This window comes from Protopterus annectens, chromosome 11.part0 (assembly GCF_019279795.1).
Source record: "Protopterus annectens isolate FY-2018-M chromosome 11.part0, PAN1.0, whole genome shotgun sequence".
NCBI lineage: Eukaryota > Metazoa > Chordata > Ceratodontiformes > Protopteridae > Protopterus > Protopterus annectens.
This window is the reverse complement of record NC_056745.1, coordinates 1,445,625,707-1,445,649,035: the sequence shown is the minus strand read 5'-3', so window position 1 is coordinate 1,445,649,035 and position 23,329 is coordinate 1,445,625,707. Positions and strand designations below refer to the sequence as shown.

The 23,329-nt window shown below is 34.3% G+C and overlaps 1 protein-coding gene across 1 annotated transcript in view; it reads right to left on the bottom strand.

Moving 5' to 3' along the window:
* CPED1 (cadherin like and PC-esterase domain containing 1) overlaps positions 1–23,329 on the bottom strand; it is a 2,422,552-nt gene that overhangs the window by 556,047 nt on the left and 1,843,176 nt on the right. The window contains exon 17 of the mRNA XM_044087326.1: positions 680–797. Within this exon, the coding sequence (XP_043943261.1) occupies positions 680–797 (118 nt within the window). The remainder of the gene's footprint in view (positions 1–679; positions 798–23,329) is intronic.

The window sequence follows — 23,329 nt, the reverse complement described above, 5'->3', positions numbered from 1 at the left end:
ATTCAAAAGTGTTTTTCAGATGTGTGGATTAACTTTCTACCAAAGGCAGTGAATTCAGCAAAAGAGAGAATCATTAACAGTGACACTAAATAAACATAATACCAAACTGGGCATGAGGACTGGGAGGCAACTGAATGGTAGTTAGAGGGCAGTGGCAGTATGTTCTCAGACACGGGTAAAATGCAGGAGGACTTTGAGGCAACTGAATGTTAGTTAGAGGGCAGGGCAGTATGTTCTCAGACAAGGGTAAAATGCAGACTTGGTGAAATTATGCAATATTACTCTACTGTAGTGAATTACGCCTCTGTTTAGACCAGAAGTGAACTGTCAATTTCTTTCAGTATTTCAGTACATATTTACATTAATTCTATATGAACGTATACACCTTTCTTGACAGCAAAATTATTTATAGACTGGACCAAACATTTTTTCAAAATAACTATTGCTAAAGAGTACATCTGCCAAAAGTTCTATGGCCATAAATATTGTTTTTCACTTCATATAAAGACAATCATGTTTTCTACTATCAAACAATACTATCCTTTTAAGGTAACATTCTAGATATTTAGATTAAAGTAATAATTTAGGTCCATGGTTCACTGTGTTTTAAAGGCATTAACAGGTGGTCCCACTTGAGAAGTCTCTTAAGTTGCAATATATACGTTAGCTACTAACTAACCTTTGGCATCTCCAGATTTGCAGGAATTAAACTTCAGCTGTGAAATCACTGAGAGGTAGTTGGTTGGAAGACACTGGAGACCACAGGATTCAGCTGGCCATATTTGTAAACCACAGTCCTGTGAAGAAGAATTTAGTATTTAATAAGTGAAATATGAACTGAGGAATTTTGTTTATGATATGCCATTCATTTTTGCATTTTTTCATTGCAAAGTTTTGAAATGTTAAGCTTCAGGAAAAAAATATGTTTAATGGTAACTGGCAGCATTAAAGTAAATACAATTCAAATATATACAAGTCTGTAAACTTGAAGCAAAAATACATTTAACTTTGAAACTTTAGGATCATGAAGGTTATTACAGTGTGCAGTGATTGCCTGTGTAATGATACTAATTAATGCTAAATTAATAAATGAAGTAATATCTTTGAAATCAACAGAAACTCCCCGAGATGTACAAAGTTATATGTAAGTGAATCTTTGTCAGTTGTAATGGCACACCACCTGGATTTTCTCATCTGCAGTGCTGGGAAGATCAGCAGACTCTAGATTTTATTCACTTATCAGGTATATGACCTTTATATTCTGGTGAATATAAATGCCTGATGGTATCTCAGCTGGACATTAATGATCCTACATTTACCCTCCTCCTGTAGAGATGTTATCCTGAGTTTATACTGATAAAAACTCTCATATTCAGTGTGCCAACCTGATAAACTGAATAAAACAAATGAATAAAATTAATGAAATGTATTTGCATCAGCTGTACTACAGCATACCCTGTCAGAGAACATCACTTAGTGATTTAACTAAACAAATGTACATGAAAAAGCATCAGCGAACGGGTGATGATCATAAAATCTGCAAGTTAAACTTACCTAATTCAATGGCGTCTTAGTAATACTAAATAAATAACATCAGATCAGGTTCAGATTATTTTAGATTAAACAAAAATAATACATATTTAGCTTGTGCATGTCTTACATTTAGTCTGAAAGGTCTGTTCCTCCTTTGAAATTTGGGACAATGTATAAATCCACTGGTTCTTAAAAGCTTTAGATGAAGTATGTTAGAAATACTATCACTTTGAAATGTTTAACAAAGAGTATGAAAAAAAGTGAAGCAGCAGGTTTTCTTGTTCCAGTGACTGGTTTTGGCACTGACTCCTGCTCAGAGAGGATTCTTTCAGTTTAGTGTTGCAGAGTTAAGAGTGAAGGAGGCAAACAGAAGATGAATGAAACTGTGACCTGCAGTATCAAACTGTAATGTTCATCTGGAGCCTAAGGGTCTGGGTACACTGCAGAACTATTTGGCGGCATAACTTTAACTAACATGGACATCAGAAAGCTCCTGCCTTACAGAGCAACAATTTGCAGAAGGTTTCACAAGCTGGCATCAAATTCCAGAATATTCTGTCACTGCTCTCAACAAAGTGCTACAAGACAACTTAACAGGGATTTTCTTGTTTATACTTGTGCACAGTATATATGTTTAAACAGAAATGTCTTTTGATTGTTACCGAAGCTATAAAAGGATAAGAAATGTTGCAAAAGGCCATTTATGTTCGAGCTCAGACTATTACTCAGATACTTAATATTCTTAAATAACGTACATCAAACAAGATGAAGAAAGAGATAAAATAAAAGCTGGTGTCTTTTTTTTTTTTTTTTTTTTTTTTTACATTTTGGAATATAAACAAGGTGCATTTTATGTTTATTTCTAAGCTCTTTTCATTAGTTCAGTCTCATGTTCATTTTCTGGAAAATTCATTCATGTATGATGCATTTCACTTGCTTCTAGTTTAGAAATCAAAACAATTTTTGGATACCCCAAACCAAATTGGATTAACTTTCCTGCATATAATTATTCATTCTTTTTTTCCACATGGATAAACTCTGGTGATTATACAAGGCTAGGGAAAATTAGAAGACCATACAGGTGTACACTGGCTAAAAGAAAGTCACAGAGTCCCAAACTATTAAGGCATTATGAGATATGTTAAAAGAGTGTGCATTTGTCAAGTCATCAGGAACTACTGAAAAGTCATATGGCACCACTGCTGTTATATCAGAGATGAAAAGTTTTAATATCTTAACACGTTACTACCCAGACCAAAGAAGAGAGAGATTGTCTACATGTCTTTCTTCAATGACTGTTATTATATACTTCCTCCCAAGCCTTCAGACTACATTCTGTCTTCATTAACATCCATTTCAGGGTAATTTTACAATAATGTTTTACAAATAGCTCTTGCCTACTTAAAAAAAAAAAAAAAAAAAAAAACAGAAGCTACTCAAAGCAGAACATACATATTTTAAGCATGTGGTTTAACTAGCTATGCAGCAGATAACAACAGCATTATTGCATCAATAAATAGTGAGTGATTAAAATATATTTCTATTCCTTTTGCAGTTTTTCTTACACAGTAAAGTAACATAAATCAAATATGCATTGCGGGGACAAAGATAAAAAAAAAAGTGAGCTTGAGTCTTAGGTATATTTCTTAGGCTGCTGCCCAAGGTTGCCAAAGAAAAATTATATCAGCCCTGGAAGTTCAGAATACCTTTGTAAATGGTGATATAAAAAAAAATATCCACACATTTTCTGCCATAGCAAAAGTGTCATGACAACTGATACATGTTACAAGCCCAGACTTTTTTTTATATAGGTGCTATCATGGTCAGATTGCATGAAATTCAGCAAAATGCATCTTAAGTAGAAAAATATACATATGGAGTCAAATACTTGTGTTGACGTATCAAAGACTCAAGTACACACATCAGGAGACAAAATGAATCTCATTTTGTTCAGCATTTTAAAGGCACTTGGATATGTAAATGAGGATATGACACAAGCAAAATATTATTTTTCATAAAGTAGGTCAATACAGACAATGTAATAACACTATGGGCCTTGGATATATATTGGATTCTACAGACGTTCAACAACCCTTCCTCAATGTATTATTTTTCTGGGACATGATATCCATTGAAGATGATTTCTGAAAAAAAAACCACAATTGAAATAATTTTAATTTGTATAAATGTAATTATGTTGTATAATAAAAGCACTGAAAGAAACCAAGCACTGCACAGCATAAACGTCAGCTGCAGTTTCAATAAGCACTTCATACACAGGCACGTATTCCTTCATGAAAACATGGGTGTTGGCATTCTATAGTTTTAAAGCAACTGTGCATTCACTAGATTAGCAAAATTGAAGGCATCGGCAGGTTACACAAGGAAATTTTTGCTATCAGTGGGGTAAACAGATCTCTGCATCATCCCAAACAAGCTTCTGAGTTGCTGAAGAAGAGTAGCAAAAGATGTATCACTGCACTGAAACACTATCACAGAATACTTTGGTCACTGAGGTTGGAAGGAGCAACTACCATGTGAGGGGAAATTCCCCCACATTGCCCCTACTGATTCTAACCAATGCCAAGGGTGTTGTTTATTGGAGAAGGTTATAATCTCCAAGGTGGCCTGCTCTGTGATGGAAAGATTCAGTATGGAGTATTTGGTGAGTATCCTACGGTCCAGTTTTGTCTTTTATCAGTAAGTATGCTCCCTTACTATATTATAATTAACAGGATCACTTGCAACTTTGTACTGAAGTACCTATCTACTTCTACTGAAATTACCCAATAATGTCCACTCATAGTGTTCCAACACATCTGAATAAAACATATTCATTCCAAACCTCCCTTATAGACTATAAGCCACCTTCTTGTCTTCTTAGGATTCTTCTACTTGTTCACTATCTATAACATTTTTTTTCTGGAATTTGTTCTTTCGTTCCATTTAAAAATGGTTGACTGTTAGAGATGGTCAGACCTTTTAAGACAGATGAAGGAAACAGATTAAAGCAAGTAAACAAGGCACAAAATGTGAGATAACTGGTAAAACAGATGAACACAATAATCAAGACTATTCAGAGAAATTCACCTGATATAACAGAAATAAACAGAATACAATACTATGCATCTAAAGTAATAAGAGATAAAGTATTACCACAAAAGCATAGAGAAGCAAAGGAAAGGAAGGACGCATGTAAAATGCCACAATGTAAACATCAAATAGAGAAAACTATAGAGAAATTACGATAAGAAGTACCACTTTTACAAGAATATAGAAAAAAAAAGGAGCAGATCATCAAAGACACTTAGAAAGACAAGGTAACAGCAACACACAGTATCAAGGCAGAGAAGATATAATATAGTAAGGGAGCATACTTACTGATAAAAGAAAAAAAACTGGTAGGATACTATACTCACCAATACCCTGAATTTTCTTCATCACAGGAGCAGCCACCTTGGCCTTGGAGATTATTATAACCTTATTATAACCTTCTCCAATAAGATTTATTTACAAAACTCTTGTTTGCTCTTACTTTCAGTACAAGTAAAAGCAAACAGGTTATGTGTTGGGATTTTTATGTGACTGCAAAAGCGCTGATGAACATCTTAGTCAAACACAAACATCACAGATATCCTATAGAAGGGTCTCAGGGTCTCACAGGAACGGGTGCCTGAACCAGAGCCACGAAAAATGCAAAAAACAAAAGTCATACCATTGGACCAAAACAAAAGGGAAAACAAGGTTAATAAATAGGTGACAACAGACTGAAGGAGAAAAGAGTTGAGAGGGTCAGGGACCAGACACCCTGATAGTCTCGTTCGACACCAGCACCCTCTAATGTTCATGTAGACCTTCTACATTGCCCACCTTATCATGAATTGCCCACCATATCATGAAGGGATCTAGATCAAGCTCATCATTCACACTCACATCACCATCCTCATAATGCCAAATGTTGAATGCATATCTGAGTACCCATTGCAGCAGCTGGAGAGGCCACAAAGCAGCACACCAAAAGGCCCAAAAGGGTCTCAAAAAAAAAGGATCTATGCTGCCTGACCCGATTGAAAAAACTCTCCAAATTCAGTCTTATCTCTTTGCTCAGTGATGACCCTGCCTAACATACAACAATCCTTAAATGTCAATTTGATTGACCCAATTCACTCAAAAAAAAAGATCCATCAGCACAGAACAAAAAGAGGAGAGAAAAACCTCCTCAGCGCGGCTATTAATGCGGCTGGCTGGAGGGCATGATTCATCACCCAAGCTGCTCTATGCTGTGGAACAAAGTCGGTACATGTGAGGCAGAGCACCTTGCTGGAGAAAGTTCAAGAGAAATCTGGACCAATGGATGGGAGATCGCAGATATATACCCCAGGGATTACTTCCAGATGTCACGAGTTAGAGATGGGTAATTAATAATGGGTAAAGGGTCTAAAAGGGGGTGGCAGCCAAAAAGCGTCATATACTATTGCCAATAATAAACTGAAAATATTAGCACAGGCAGAAAAAATTAGAAGGTATGTAGATAAATATAAACAAAAAGTACAAAGTGAGCAATTCATTGATAAAGATTTTATAGAGAACTGGGGAACAAAAAAAAAGGAATCGAAACAGTACAAAAAGAAAGAAGTAAGCAGATTTTATAGACATATTTAGCATGATCCTGTTGAACACAGATGCTGAGTAGATAGAAGAATTAAAAGAAACAGTAATGAGTTCAAATGTAGAGGATATGAAATGCGATGAAGTAACAGCCAAGGCACAGATTCAATACCGAACTGCCAGCTAAAAGTACTAACGTGTTTACACAGAGATTTACACCTTCGTTAGGACTGCTTATATGCAAGTTCTGAGCAGCACTAACCTGGTTAACAACAGGAAGAGCAATACTCCTCCTTAAGAGTAAACGTGCATGCCATTTAAGAGCTATACACCGATACCTTACCTTCTGACAAACTCCTCCTTAAGAGTAAACGTGCATGCCATTTAAGAACTATACACCGGTACCTTACCTTCTGACAAACTCCTCCTTAAGAGTAAATGTGCATGCCATTTAAGAACTATACACCGATACCTTACCTTCTGACAAACTCCTCCTTAAGAGTAAACGTGCATGCCATTTAAGAACTATACACTCATACCTTACCTTCTGACAATATACAAATTGTATTTTGGAATTGATGCAGACGGGTGTTTATAGTCATCTAGGAAAAAAAACTCAATTATGGCAAGAGATCCAAAGGGTAGCAAAAGAAAGTCACGTGGAACAAAGGATTATTTGTTGCTAAATAAAGCCATAACCCAGAATTGTAAAAAAGGGGATGAATGTAAGTATGGTGTGCATAAATTCCAAAAAGAAAATTTGGCAGCATTCCCATTATGGATAAAAGAATACTTACAGAAGTACAATAAAGTGACCATGAAATCATGGCAAACCACTTTGCAGTTGAGCTGTGACAAAATATAAACTATTATCCCAGGGAAAAAAATAAAAAGGGGGTATTCAACTGTGATTATTTGTCATTGCTACTGTTTTCCCTTGCATTTAACCCATTAAGATATTTACTTAAAATATTAGGCACTGGATCCAATCTGGCTACCAGAAAATAACCTTATTTAAAGATTTATCATCAGCTTTTTATGGATGAATTAAAGTTGAATAATTTAGCAGCTGAGGAGTTAAAAACACAACTACAAATGGTTAAAACTTTCTCAGATGATACAAGAATGACATTTGGTCTTGATAAATATGCAAAAGCAATGTTTAAAACAGGAAAGCTGCAACACCAAGAAACTATCAACCTTGGACTGGAATGTGATATAAAACAACGTGAGCAGGAGGGAGAGTGTTAATATGTCAGAAAAGAAGGATCAGCAATAAAACATGAACAAATGTGAATAAAACTCAGTAAGGACTATTTCAAAACACTAAAACTGGTATTGAAAACTGCCTTGAAATGTGGGAATAAAATCCAAGCTATAAATCAATTTACTCTTCCTGTTCTTACAGTTTTGGGGTGATTGGCTGGCCACTAAAAGTATTGGAGCAATTGGACATTAAAACAAGAAAAATGCTTCATCCTTATCAAATGATATATAGAAATAACTTTATACAAGATTATATATTCCACAGTCTGAAGGAGGTATGGGCCTCCTTGAAATTGATTACATGTACAGATCTGCAGTTGTAGAACTGAGTACATATCTGCTGACCTCATTATACCTAAACATAGTAAAAGTTTTAAAATGTGAGGGGAAGTCTTCTAATACAATGTTTTTGCTTAATTTAATGAAGCATTTTGGTATTACGTAAGAATGGAAACCAAACTTGAAATAGACAAAAATCAGACAGCAACTGAATAACTTAAAAATACAAAAAGGAAGTATACCAGGAAAGGGATCAGATAAGAAGGAAAGAAAATTGGGAAGGATAAAAGTGTAGTGGCAAGTGCAGAGATTTCCTGGAACAACCTCATGTTGACAAAGATTTGATGCAGGAATGTTAAGGAGAGGTGAACTAAAATCAAAAGATGAAAGGCTAAAAATTGTGGCCCAGGATAGTGGGCTAAATACATGTTGGTTTACAGAGTGCATTGACAGTATGAGAGAAACAGACAAATGCAATTTATGTAAAAAAGAACTGGAAACAGTCACACATCTTGTTGTTGGGTGTGATGCACTCATGGCAGAGGGCCTGTACTCTGAAAAATACAATAAGTTTGCCAAGGTTGTTGCATTGGGAATTGTGCAGGTGTTACATTATGGTAGTAACTGAGAAGCATTGGAAACATGAACCACAAAGCATTACAAAGAATGATGAAGTTTTGATAACATGGGATCACCAATTAACAACAAATGGATGCAAGAAGACCAGATATGCAAGTCCATGAAAAAAAGACAAAAGTAGCATTAATCATTGAAAATGATACAACTTGTAATTACAGTGTCTTACCTACAGAGAGACACACAGTCATAAAGCATAAGGATATGCAGGCAGAAGAAGAACAATGTGGAATAAAGATACCCAGAGTAAAACACTGTTGGTGGTTGCCTGCTGGTGAGGATAGTAAATCTATAGTTTCTGTATGTGAGTGATAGAGTTGCTTTCTGTTTTACTTGCTCCATTTTGTTTTCAGTTTTAAGAAATCTCTTGGCCTGGTGTTTTTGTTCTATGTGAGAGACAGACACTTAAATTATCTACATTGCACATTGTACATGTTTTTCATTGATTAAATTGTTTCTTGAGTGATACTTAAATGAACGTGCATTTCTGCATCTTTGTCTCTTTCTGAAAACATTTCAAGCCTGCATAAACTAAAGCACTGCTGGAGATTCCCTGCTGGGTGAGGAAAGTAAACCTATATTTTTTGTCGGTGAGTCATAGAGCTGCTTTCTGCTTTACCTGCTCCATTTTGTTTTCAGTTTTAAGAAATCTGCTTGGCCTGGAGTTTTTTGTTCTGTGTGAGAGATAGACAATTGACAAAATATACATTATCTACGTAAAGGTCTATTCTTTAAAACTGGTCTCAATGGAATAATATCATTAAGGCCATGTCCTGTATTGGCCCTGAGCCTTACTATCCATTCTACTTCCATATTTTCTGTTTTATTTCTAATATCTCCCTTTCTCTTATTAACGTCAGTAATGCCTAATACTCTAAATTTAAAATTGTGTTGGGTATTAGTCTCCTTTACATACCATTGAGACCAGCTTTAAAGAATAGACCTTTACGTAGATAATGTATATTTTTGTAATTTATTGTATGTCCTTTATATGTTTTCTATATATCTTGTAGTATATATTTTTATATATGTGATATATATATGGACTTAATATTTTTAATTTAAATTAGTAGGTGTATATTTTTTATATTTTTATGTGATGTTTTAGAAGGGAATGAATGTAAAGTAATATGGCTTTAAGAACCAATTAAGTAGAATGTCTTTAGGTATAAAATGGGTGTGCTGACTTGGGTAATTCATACACCTGAAGAAGCCTAATGGTGAAAGTGCTTGTGTGTGTTCATTATTATTAAAGCAGTCTGTCTTTCAAAGAAGCTGGAGCCTGGTCTTTGCTTAGTGACTTTTTGCAAAAGTAAATCATAGTTAGTATATAGCAAACTCTATATATTCACCCCAGGACTGGTGTGATCTTGCTCTAAGTGGATTCATGGTCCTAGTCAGGTTGAATGCAATTTCCATCTGAAAAAATATTGTCTGACAAAAAATATAACCAAAATGTAACTTGAATAGAATAAGGGCAAAATTAGTGTTTTGGGACACGTGCCACTTATGCAAGAGAAACCTATTACCATCACCTGTGAGGTCAGTGTAACTTACATGAAATGGAAATTCTACCCCCCCCCATGAATAAGAGTTAAAAGTTATTGTTTATATTCCAACCAAGTAGGTCATTCAACAGTAATGTGATCATCCAACTGACTTCTTTGTGATCTTAGACTCAGAATGTAAAATTTAAGGAGTAATGGGGGGAGATGAACAGCCTTCCAAGTGGGATGGGAGATGGATGGAGTGAGTGATACTTTGATATTCTGTTGTGTGTCTGTGTTTTTGTTTTCTTTTTGTGAAAGGGGGAGGTTATACAGGTTCTACTGTGAATTGGTGACTTCCTGAAAACTGACTTGATGAAAGGCCAAAAAAATGCCCCAAAATTCAGGATGAAAAAAATCATTTTTATTTTTATTTTTTTGCAGAGGGCAAGACCCCCCCCCCCCCCATACTCACCAAACCTAAATACTCTAACTCTGTGATTGCACTTAGTCAAGGAAGGGAGAAATCTTCCAAACTAAAAGAATCACTGCCAGAACACACTTAGAAAACTCATGAGCAGTGACTTCTACAGGAAACGTTCAGCATTACGCTATTTGTCTTTTTTTGACTCGCTACTGACACTTGAGCATTTTCACCTCAAGTAACTGTAGGAAGCTGGATTTACATTTTCAGTATATTGTTTTCATTCTCCATTTTATTTTGTTAGTTTACATCTTGAGGTTGTCCAGTGTTTTCCTTCTTGGTGGTATGAACAACAAACCACAATCTGACTGGCAACCGAAGCAAAGAACTAAATTAAACATTTTAAATAAAACCTTGTGTAACAAAATGTCCATTACATAAAATTAAATTATATACATACCGCTCACACTCTTACTGCAAGAAATCTGGACAAAGCCTGACAAAATAGGGGGCACAAAGGCCCAAAAATAGGGCTACATTTTAAATATTGCTCTTAGAAATTTACTAGAATAACAGGGTTTGTGTTATCATACATTTTCTGAAGGCTATAAAGTCTGAAACTCAAATGATTGCCATTATTTATTGACTAATCCTTAAATCATCCCAGTGATTTGGCAAGAAAACACAATTTTTATGAGGAATAGACCAAAAAATGAGGCAAAAATCTGGACATTTTGCGAAAATCTGTACAGTTGAGAGGTATGATTTTATATGTGTAATTCTATTTTAGTATAGCAGTCAGTATGATACGAATTTTTATTAATTAAGCTTTGAATTTTATATGTTAGAAATAGCTTTTTGTATATTTCATTTATCTTTTTATGCATTTAGATTATAAAAATCACTTTAGGAATGTAAGGGGATTTAACGTCTATTAAAAATGGTATGAGCTTGCACTTATTTGGTTTGACTCAAAGAAGCCTCAAAAGGGATGCAAATATTTTCCTTTCAAACAATTTTTGCTATTAATAACATTTCCTCTTTCCAGTGTGTTACCTTTCTGATGGTTCTATCTGTTTATTTTGACTGACTTTGTCTGTACAGTTTTCAGTGCAAATGTAAAGGCCTCCTTTTATGTATTGTTGCTCTCCCACATTGCCTGCCAATGTTTGGCTGTTTAGCCTTGCAGAGTTGCCATACAGGCATCTGTCAAAGATTTTGTGGTTAACTCCAAAACCTTGCCACCGTAGTTGCTGATGTTAGCATCTGCATCACTTCAGGCATATTTTATGACCACCCCTGATATACGAGTCCTCCCTCACTCTCCTAGAAGGGTTACCATTATCAGCTTGGGTCACCAAGCCCATAGCCTTGGGTCTTATGCTGTCCTGAATGCCTTCTCTTGAATGAGGGCAAACCGTTCAATTGAGACCACAATTTCTATCATCCTAGGATGGATGAGTCAGCATATACCACTCAATCACATCCTCCCCTTGTCAGTCTCTAACAGGACCAGGGCAGGTACTCATACTTGGGTCATAGTCAAGATTTTATCTCTCTACACCACTGAGAGGAGGCAACGAATATACTGTGCCTGTTTGGTTTCATTCTTGTTTAGTATGTCATTTCATTTGTCTATTGCTTTGACCAAGCCATATCTATGTTCCTTATGTCATTTCTTGTAATCTTTAAAACCCTTTGCTTATTATTTCTCTTCATATCTCCCACATGTTCATTGACAGACTTGTCGTAACCTTCACCTTGTTGTTTGATATTAATATTGTTTTACATTTTCCTCTGTTCTGCAGTTACCAGTTTAATCTTTTAAACTATTTTCCTTGTTTTCTTGTTGTGTAGCACGCTGTATCAAAATTTCCTGTTTATTTATGTCACGTAAGTTTGTTGCACTAAATCTGTTTACAGCTGACTCACAGAACATGAGTCAGTGCAAGCCTTTTATTTTTAGATACAAGTTCTATGAGTAATGGAAACATATACAGAGTTCTTTGTAACACACCCCAATCACAGCTTGGCTAACATAACATTTATCATGCAGAATGAGATAACATGGAAAATGTATGTTACTGTTCCTACCAGGATTAAAACTACAGTTTTCACAGTATGCATGATCATGTGTAAAACAGATTTTATATTATTTATGATACTTATAAAGGAAAATTATACACAATTTAAAGATAAATTGCTTTAGCTCGAATCATTCAAGTCGCACATAGTACAGAAGTCTCTTCAAACAAAACTACAGCAACAGGCTGAGTAACCTCAGACTAGACAGTCAGCAGACATCACATTTCTTCATAATATCAAAGTAATTCAAGCTTAGCTTATAAATATAATTTGGCTTAGAATGTAAATATGCTGCTCTGATGTGTGAAAGTTATTACACAACTGCCACATATGTGAAGCGATTTATTGATTTTCAAGCTGTATAAATATTGATCCACTTGCGATCTATGCTTATGAGCCAAGAATTTTACAGTGAAAATAAATAGCCCTTTTTGACTTCTGGTAGGATTCCACCCACACAGATTAAAAAAAAATCAGTAATTGCTCTTTATTTATCTATTTTATTGTTGCTTTTTTGTGAAGGTAGTATTTGCTCTGGAGTACAAAATGTATTTTTTTGCTAAGTAACTTATAATTTATAGCATATTGCCTGACCCTCTCAGCTCTTGTGCATAAACTTGTACCAATATAGTGAGAAAGTACACTGGATAATTTTTAAACAGTCTTCATCTTAAAATGCTCTGAAATTATGCAAGATCAAAGTCCTCAAAAATCCTCAATATGTAGTTCAACAGGTATTCTTATAAAACAAATATTTTTGACAACTTCATGAATATCACAAGAAGTACAATAAAGGACAGTAAACAAAACAATTACACATATAGCAGAGGATTATAATTGGATGTTAGATCATAAACAACTTATTATGTGGTCAAGACATAGGTGCAAACAAATTTACTTTGAGTGCAAAGCTCATATTGTGAAATTTTGACATCCATGTCAAAAACACATAATAAGTTATGATCAGTGAGACTCGATCATAGATTTTTGTGATATACAGAGCTTTATCTCAACATGTACTACCAATTTCTTGGAAAAAATGCAGATGAGCAGAGAGTTTTAACAGCTTTTAAAGCCTTTGAAAACTAATAAAACCTTTAGGCACTCCAGACAGACAGTAGGCAGTAACAAAGTGTCCGGCTTTAATGCTGTTAGACACTTTGTTCTAGCATGCTTTTGTTTAGAAGTGAGACAGAGTGAAGTATCTAATAACCTTTTATGTTGTTGTAATGCCTACTGCTGTTCTTTGCTGTTTGACATTGTCTGACTGCAAATCCCTACCACATGACCCAATCATAACAGCGCTTAGGAGTGCTTAACAAACTCAGTGGTACTTGTCGGCCAAGAAGGCAGAGATATAGGCAGAGCATAACACACTAATATTTTGACAAATCAGGAGATACTTGATAGTTTCAGAGTGGTCAGAATATTGCAAGGGTCTTAGCGAGTATGTATGGCCCCCACAGGGGCACTGGGGGGATGTGTGGCTTTCCAGTCTCTGTGGACACAAAGGTAGGAATAGCCCTCATTATACTTGCTAGCACTGTTTTGTCACATTGCAGGATACTCATTTTAATCTTAAATTTTCTTATTACAAGGCTAGTGACCACCAGGGCCTTTATAAGTCTAACTGCATGATCCACCCTAACTGTTTCCCATTGTAACATGTACATTTTAATTGGAGGGGTATGTTTGTTAGAAGGAGTATGCTATTTGTTATGAGGGGTATGTTAGTTAGGGAATGTTTAGTGTCAGCCTCTGTCTATAAGAGACATGGATGCCAGGAAAAGGATGAATTTATGATTACCCATCCAATGTTAGTTAGGATCTGTCTATAAGGGACAAGAGAGCCAACCTGGGGATGAATTTACTATTTCCCATGCAATGTTAGTTAGTCTCTGTCTATAAGGCACAAGGGGGCCAGCCTGGGGATGAATTTACTATTTCCCATCCAATGTACAAAGTTACATTTTGAATAGGGTTATGAATGGACTCTTCTTTACATGGATGGAGAGCCTATTCCAGAACATGGGGATCCCTTGAAATGTACATTTGCCTTGCCATCATGCTCTATTTATGTTGCAAGCAAAGTTCATACCTCTGGATCTAATATTAATGGTGCTGTTTATTTTATGCATTTGCAAAAGCTTCATCAGGGTTGGAGTCAGAGATGTCTTATATGCCAAGCACAGATCGCCTGTCAACAACCAGTAGTTGACTGAGTAAAAAGACAAGGCTTTAATGTGATCCATATAGGATAATGGGCTAATTTCCTGGATTATTTTGGTTAGGAACATCTGCGGGCATTTCAACAATTACATATGTCTAGTCAGGAACATGCCGAAGAGGGCACTGTACTCTTGTACTCAATTGTGGCTGATAAGGGATGAATAGAGTGGTACTATAAATTCCTTGGACCCAGATACCATACTTGTGTATTACTACTAGTAAGTTGTAGGTAACTGCTAGCTGTAAACAATGGTAATGCATGGAGTATTAATGGTGTTAATCACTGCAGTCTTATGTTCTGATGTACAGCCTTTCCCCCTCAGTTCAATAAGGTTTTTAGTGATATCATTAAATGAATGAAATGCACACCCCTTTTTTCTTTTACTTTATTTAATAACTTATTTCCATTTGAGTTAAATATTTACGTGTGTGTGAAGGTCATATTGTAAGTAACAAAAATGTTACACTTGAATCACAATGTGTCAAGGTCAAATGTGTCACACACATCTCCTAGAGATAGGCTAGGTCATCACATCTCATGAGGACTGGATAGTGAGTTGGTCCAATATTGTGACACATTTTATGCAGCTAATCCTACAGGAATGATCTGACAGTTCTGCGGGACTGTGATCACAACCCCAAATGACATGTTCTGCTATGTATAGATAAATGGTGATGTGACCTGCATGAAATATGTTGTGCCTGTCACCCCCCTCTCCACAAATTATAGTACTTCCCTTTTTTTTCTGAAATACTTTATATTTTTCTCTCTCAGTTATTAACAAAAAAAATACATACCAACAGGTTTTATGAATATTATAGGAAGAAAAAAAAGAAGTTAAAATAACAATTGAACACATTGTATACTAGTAATTAATGAGACAAAGTAACTATTTACAGTATATACAATTAACAGTGTTCTTAGCAATATGAACACATCAAGAGCTTTCCACAATAAAATGAAATCCCATATGGACGGAAAAGTAGTAAGGACAATTTCTAAGGCATGAGGAATAAAGAAGAGATAAAAAGATGACAGCAAATGAATATATAAAAAAATACCTGTTAAAATATAAATCAAAACATATAAAGTACATTTACATAACTTATTCATAAATTATTTAAAACCTGGAAGATTTTCTTGTTATACAAAGCAATATAGTATGCTTTAAGATATTTACTAGCCATTTCTATAACGTTTCTCCTTGACATATTTAGACAGTTCGTCCTATTTTTAGGAATATATAATTTAATAAGCATAAAGGCAGCTATTCATAGAAACAGATCTTTCTTTGATAAGTCACCAGGAGGTATGTGTAAGATCATGAATTCTTTACTGTTTATATTTTCACTGTAACCCATAATTTGTAATTTTGCTTTGAGATTTAACAAAATTTTTCTGTGAGTGTTTATAGCTCCATAAAATATGAATCAGATCTGCTTGAGGACAGTTACATAAAATACATGATGATGGGTGTTAGGAAAAAAGGGTTAAATTTTTGTAGGGGTTAGATATGCATTATTGAGAATCATAAATTGTGTATAAAATAGCCTTTTAAGAAGAATGTGCTTATTATTTAGCATGATTGGTTTATGTAGTAAATCACAGGAAGCTTATTTAATCAATAAGGAGAGAACAAATACGTATTATTGTATTAGATTTTATTATTAATTTATAGGTATTAGATATAGGCTTGGCTGACTGTAACAAAGATATTATTTCCTTATAAGTATCATCGTTTTTATAATTAAAATTGGATGAATCAAACAGATTATTCAATAAATAATAATTTGATTTAACATCGGTAAGTGTCCTTTGGGTAGGGTAAAGTTCTTTCTTAGAGAGGAAAAAGGTTTAACATTTATAAAATCAATAACGCACAGGTTTGCAATAACAGAAAAAGAAGATAGGTCTATCATATGATTGTTAAGTTTCAGATTAGGATTTTTAGTTATTGGTTGTAAGAAGGTAAAAATGTCATATACGTTTAAAGATTTAAGAAATTTCTAGGATAGAATAATATTGTTAATGGTAAGAATTCATATTTTGAGGTTTTAAAGGGTATGGCAATTTAAGTAAGATAAGGCTTGAATATTTATTTGATAAGTGTTAAGGTAGTTAAGAGGGGTTGCCATACTTGAAAGCTGAGAAGTACACATTTAGAACTTTGACTAGTCTTGTCACAAAAATAATAATATAATATAGATATATATCAGGTAAACTAAGCCCTCCTTTTACTTTAGGTATAATTATTTTTATAAGATATACAAACTGATTTAAGAGACTATAAAAATTTATTATGATCAGAAGTGATATTATGAAAGAAATTTAGAGGTATATTTTGAAATGAAGCATTGAATAGGAATATAAATTTAAGAATGTTTATTTTGATTATTGCTACTTTAGATAAAATGGATAAATGCAATTTGTTCCGTCTGTTAATATCTTGTTTAATTTTATTCCAAGTATTCATTGTGTTATTTGTAAAAGAATTTGATTGGTCAAGTTCGAAATAAATGCCTAAGTATTTCAATGATGTGGAGACGTTAATATCATAGGTTATGGCAGTGGGTGGGTAGTTAAAAAATTTAGAAAAATTATTTATAGTTAGGATTATTTTAGGGATATCTAAACTGGGGAGAGTAAAATATATTAAGTCATCTGCAAATGCAGTAAAAGGTATATTAATTTTGAATAATTTTGGTATATGGACATATGTATATTGAGTAGGAGCATGAAATACTGGTTCAATGTACATATTAGAAAGACAAGGAGATGAGCGGGCAACGCTGTCTATCCCCATTTAAAATAGGTATCTGCTTAGCTAACTTCTTATTTATGAAAAGTTGCATAAAAGCTTTATCATATAAATTTCTAGCAGCTTTAATAAAGGAAGCAGGGAATCCTAGGTGTTGCATAGTTGCAAATAAAAAATTAAGTTAAAACGATCAAAAGCTTTAGAAGCAACTATAGCTAGAGTAAAATAGTTGCAATTTAAGTTATTAGTGAATTATTGAACAAGGTTCTGTGTGAGTGTATTATCTGAAGTCTACCTTTACTTTGGAAAACCAGACTGGCAAAGAGACACAATGGAGGGAAGAACTGATTTTAATCTATTAGCAAGAATAGATGCATATATTTTTAGAACTTCATTAATAAGCGATATTGATCTATAACGAGCCGGATCATTTGGATCATGATTATGTTTTAAAATGAGAACTGTTTTGGAGCCACTGAGATATGTCAGATATGCTTAAATTTCTAATAGTATTAAATGCATATTATAACACAGGGGCAATGTAAGATATAAAATATTTATAACATTTGATACAGACACCATCAGGTCCAGGAGCTTTGCCCAAAATGTTTAATAGTATAATTTATTTATTTTAAGATCAATGGCATATCTAAGAAATTAGATTGGGTAGAATTAAATGTTTGATACTCTGCTCTATTTAAGTAAATATATAAATCTTCATCACTAGAGTCTGTGTTGTGCTATCCATAATGTTCTGAGTATATTTCTTTAAAGGCCTGAATTATATCTTTGGTATTGCCTAACAGTTACTCTTTATATTTAATACTATAGATAAATGGAGTGTGATAGTCTAATTTTATTAATGTTTTCAAATGAGATTTGGCCCATTCAGAATATTTAGCAAGGCATTTTGCTTCATACTTGAAACTGATGAGTAACAAAGAGTGTAGAGTTGCTTCTTGGTGTGAGTAATTTATTTTTCTAACTCATGCTCTGCCTAAGTAGCTTGTTTTGTTTCAGTTTTGTTTAGTTAATCTAAGTAGATTCTTTTATTTTGTGAAGCTTTTTATAAAAGGAAGCTTTACTTATAAAAATGCCTCTAAGCAGAGTTTTCAATGTTGTCCAATGTATGTCAAAAGAAATATCAGAATTTAAATTTGAGGTTTGGAACTCTTGTATTAGAGAAATTATATCATCCTTGACATCATGCTTATCTAATAGATTAGAATTTAGAATTCATATATATCTGTGATGTTTATTTAAAATACGGATGTGAAAATTAATATATGATGGAAACTTAGAATGGTCAGAGAAATGTCTCAGGTCTATTTGAAATTGAGCTCATAATTATATGAAATTGATTCAATATAAAAAACAATCAATTCTAAAGTAAGATGTATGATAGTTATAAAAGTAGGTATAGTTAGAAGGATTATTCTTATTTGGAAACACATTAAAAGGATCAGATAAGTCAAAATCTCATATTAAGTCCAGTATAGCTAAAGAAACATTTAGATTATACTACTTACAGTTAGAGGATCTATCTTTTTTTTAAATTAATAACTGAATTCCAACCCCTCTAATGATGAGATGATTTTTATATTTATTTAATATATTATCAGTTTTCATTATAAATTCATATTGTTTGTCACAAAGTACATACAAATGTAAAAAAAAATATATATGAATTTTAAAATCAGGATTTTTGCAGATAAAATAACACCATCTGCTCTTTGGGTTGTAATCATTAAAAAGAATAATTTATTGAAAGTTTTCTTTATCAAGATAGCTACACCTCTACTTTTATAATTATTCTCAGAAGCTACAATGTATTTAATCCATTTTTTTCTTAATTTGGTTCCATTGTTTAGATGGCATGTGTGATTTTTGAATAAAACTGATCTGAGCTTTGGATTTATAAAAGAGATGCATGAATAATTTTCTTTTAGCAACTTGTTGGATACCCTTTATGTTCCAAGGTTTTATGGACCACATCTTAATTAATAATGAATAATTCTATTTAGTAATAGTTTTACATACTAATAAGATAGAATGACAGTATTAAAATGTGTAAGCAATAATATAAGTTTAAATTGACTAGGCAAAAACTGTAGTACTCTGTCCATCTTGGGCCTAAGTCTAAAACTCTCCTTGTAGGAAGAGTTAATAACTTTAAAGTGATAAAAGTGGGTTAAATAAAAATTACATTTTTATCAAGAAAAGTGAGACCCAACCCTTAATAACATGCATAATAAGATATACTGAGTTTCTAAAACAACTACTCAATGCTTTATGGTGGTTACAAAAATGTCCTCCAATTAAACACCATCAGAAAGCTATAACATACTGCTGACCTCTTCTATAACACTGTAGTGGTGTTAAATAAATGCCAAATAAAATATTTAGCCTACTGTGTTAATTTGCTTCTGTATATAACTCTAAATAATTTTCAATTGAAAAAAAGAAACAGAAGAGCTATGCCATCCAATGGTAACTCATGTTGGTAAGTGGTCATCATTAGATGGTCATATATTACTAAAGAGAAAGTAATATGAAAACTTAACCAGTGATCATCCGCAATATGTAGCTCAGCTGAAAAGTGTGCAATATCATTTTTTTTATTCTTTGATGTAGCAATATATTTTCTTATTCATGTGCAATTGCCTGTTGTTTGTCTGATGCAGATGAAAAAAAGAGGACAGTCTTAACATGTGCAATCATACCCTGTCAAGCTGCTGTGTACAGTATTTTTCTTATGACTGTCTGGGGGTCTTGGGTATTTTTGCTGTTATTATTGGTTTATTTACTCTTCTGTGGGTCTTGCATTGAATATCGTTTTTTAAAATTGAAATGTTATACTGTTGTTTTTGTTATACTTGTTTCCTATGTACTCTCTGGTGATTTGATACTCAGAATTTCATTTAGGCTGCACTTGTGTAGTCCTAAAAGACAACAAATTTAACTTTGACTTTGATGGTATCTGAAATATATTGATGCTGGATAAAAAAAATGGTTTGCTTAAGACTTAATTTACAGTTCATCCAAGGAAAGGATGTCTGGAATATTACAAATCAAACTTTCTTGAAGGAGGAAAAACCCCAGTAAACTCCTGATATATGTGCAGCGTTAACTCACTGCCTTAAGTAAGTTGGAATATGGTCAGAAAAGAAGTAAAATATAACATATTCATTTCAAAACACTAAAAAAGACAGTTTACTGTCTATTCCACTAATAGGACAGATGAGTAAAAAAAATATTTAAAAAAACGATAATGTGAAAGGTTCAATAGAAGATGACTTTCCATCCAACAATACAGGAAGTCAAACTTTGTATCTTGTAATGAAGCTCAATCAATACATTGAAACAAAATAGTAACTCAAAAGTTCATACAGCATGGTGGCTAACCAATCAATCACTTCCAAACAGTATATTCTAGACTACAATCCAAGATGGCTGAACCATTCCACAATAGCTGAAATGAACAAAACATCCACCCACAGAAGGAAAGCTCCCATATTATAGCCTTTCACAGTAAGAATGTAATTTAATAACTGTTCTAAGTTAAAGTGGAATATTTTTTAAAAACACTCAGCCTCAGCCACTGAAGATATATTGAATATCATGGCGTGATAGGCAAAGGACAAAGTCGTCAGATATCTCACCTGAAATTTGTATCTTTTGGTAATTAAATGGGCATGAAGGGTATTAATTTCTTTCTTTCTTACTGCATGGCTAAAGATAAATCTGACAATATCTTTAATTCATAGCCTTGCCAGGCAAAAACTCTTTTCCTTTTGGCCTCAGAAATGATATCTGCTACATTTTCATAATTAAGGATTTTGGCATAAATTGGTCTTGGTTGATTAGTTACTCCTGAGGATCATAATGCCTGATGTGCTCTCCTGATGGTTATCTGATTTTTAGAGAGATCCATGACCAGTAGATTAGCAAAACTTGTATGTAGGGTAGGAATTAAAACTTGCTAATCAAAAGATTCAGGTAAGCCTTTTATAAGCAGATTGTTCCTTCTGCTTCTAGATTATAAATCAAGCAGCTTTTCTTTAATGCTTTTAATTTCATTGTTATTGATTTGTATGACTTGATCCATAGTTGATAGTTTGTCTTCACGTATTGATATTTACTGTTCTGAGGTATCTAACGATTTAGATCTGTCATGTAAGGTTAATTTCACTTCGGATATCTGCTCAGAAAGGTGATGTATAGCCTGTTGGGTAGGTGCCAAAGCAGCTTTAAGATCATCCAGAGCAAAAGATTGTTCCATTTTTGTTTTGTAGGAATATTCCTTTTGTCTTCTTTGTTGATTTTAGATCTTCTAGCAGAGGACTCTTTTTAAGGAGATTGTATTAATGAAAATTAAGTTTTAGTAGTCTAGATATCCATATGTTTGCTTTCATTAGCCATAGTTATTGTGATAGGAATAGAAACTTAATTTTACTTAGTTGAAAGCCAAGAAAGGTTAAAGTAATTCTTATTTTTAATTATATTTCAGGAGTTATTCCAATTGGCTCACTGAAGCAGGTGCAAATCTCCATCACACGCTGATCAGGTAAGTAATAAAGTCCGCTATTTGGTAAGGATAACAGCACTTACAAAGGTAATACAGTCTAAGAAGGTAAGGAATTTTGTACATTTAGAAATTGCTAAATATTTTAGGACAGATTTATTATATTTTGACCCATATAAAGAGGGGCAGGATTCTAGCGATGTTTACACCATGGCAGCCATATTAGCTCCCCCCAATTACAATACTTTTTTGAGAAGCACCCATAGTCTCATATGATCTGCCCCCCATGTCCAAACAGTATTTTGTCCTCTTCCCTTTCCAAGACTGACTCCTACTTGAATCTAAGTCCTAATTAGTGTACAAACAGAGATGGCCATGGATGCGTGGTGTGCCACCATACTATGCATCAGTATGATCATGGCATTATGCCTACATCTCTGTCATTTCCATGTAGAGCTGGAAATCCTCACGTATACTCTATAGGACTCCGACCATTTCCAGCTGACTCTTAGTGGTGGTGTACTGAGCTCTAACAATGTCACAGCACATTTGCTGCTGGGCAGCCAATTCTTTACATGCTTCCCAGGGTTGGTTTGACAAATTCATGTGCCTAGCATCCCTCTGTAAAAGTGTCACTGTGGGCACTGTTACCTCTGAACTTCTGCCATCACACTTAAAGTGCTTGCCTGGGATTGGTGATACTGGTATAGAGGTGCAGGGGTGGAAGTACAAGCATGAGTGCAACATCAGCATGTGTGTAACTTTGTGATGCACTGCCACTTCCTAACATGTTGTGAAGAGTGAGATCCTGACACTAAACTTGGGGATGACGTGCCACTGTCCTCAGGCTGTCTCATAATTATCATCATCTTCAGCAGCTGTTCTGTTGCTGACATTCACCAAATGAAGTGGAATAGTTGAACTGTTTACATCCACTGTTGACCCTGTAGGAACAATTTGAATACAGCATACACTATTGTATGCTGAATACAGAGGTGTGGGGGTCACTTACCATGCACACATACAGAGGTGTGGAAGTCACTTACCATGTACACATACAGAGGTGTGGAGGTCACTTACCATGCACACATACAGAGGTGTGGAGGTCACTTACCATGCACATATACAGAGGTGTGGGGTCACTTACCATGCACATATACAGAGGTGTGGGGTCACTTACCATGCCCACTCCCTTCATTGTCATTCTGTGTACATGTGGAAGATTCACTTATTAATAGTAAATTTATGTTACTGTTTTTAAACCGACCTTCATGAGCAGACATATGTTGCTCCTGCAGATGTTTGTTAGCATTAGTGTCTATACCACCTCTGATTATTCCATCATTTTTTGCGTCTGAGTCATCCCCATGGCTGCAGAGGGTGGTGTTCTTCTTCTGGTGTTAAAAAGATAAGTGCTGGATGCATCTCCCCAGGTATAGTAGGGGCAATTGCATTCTGCCTCTCCTTGGCTCTAGCACATCCTGCTATCATTTGCCCT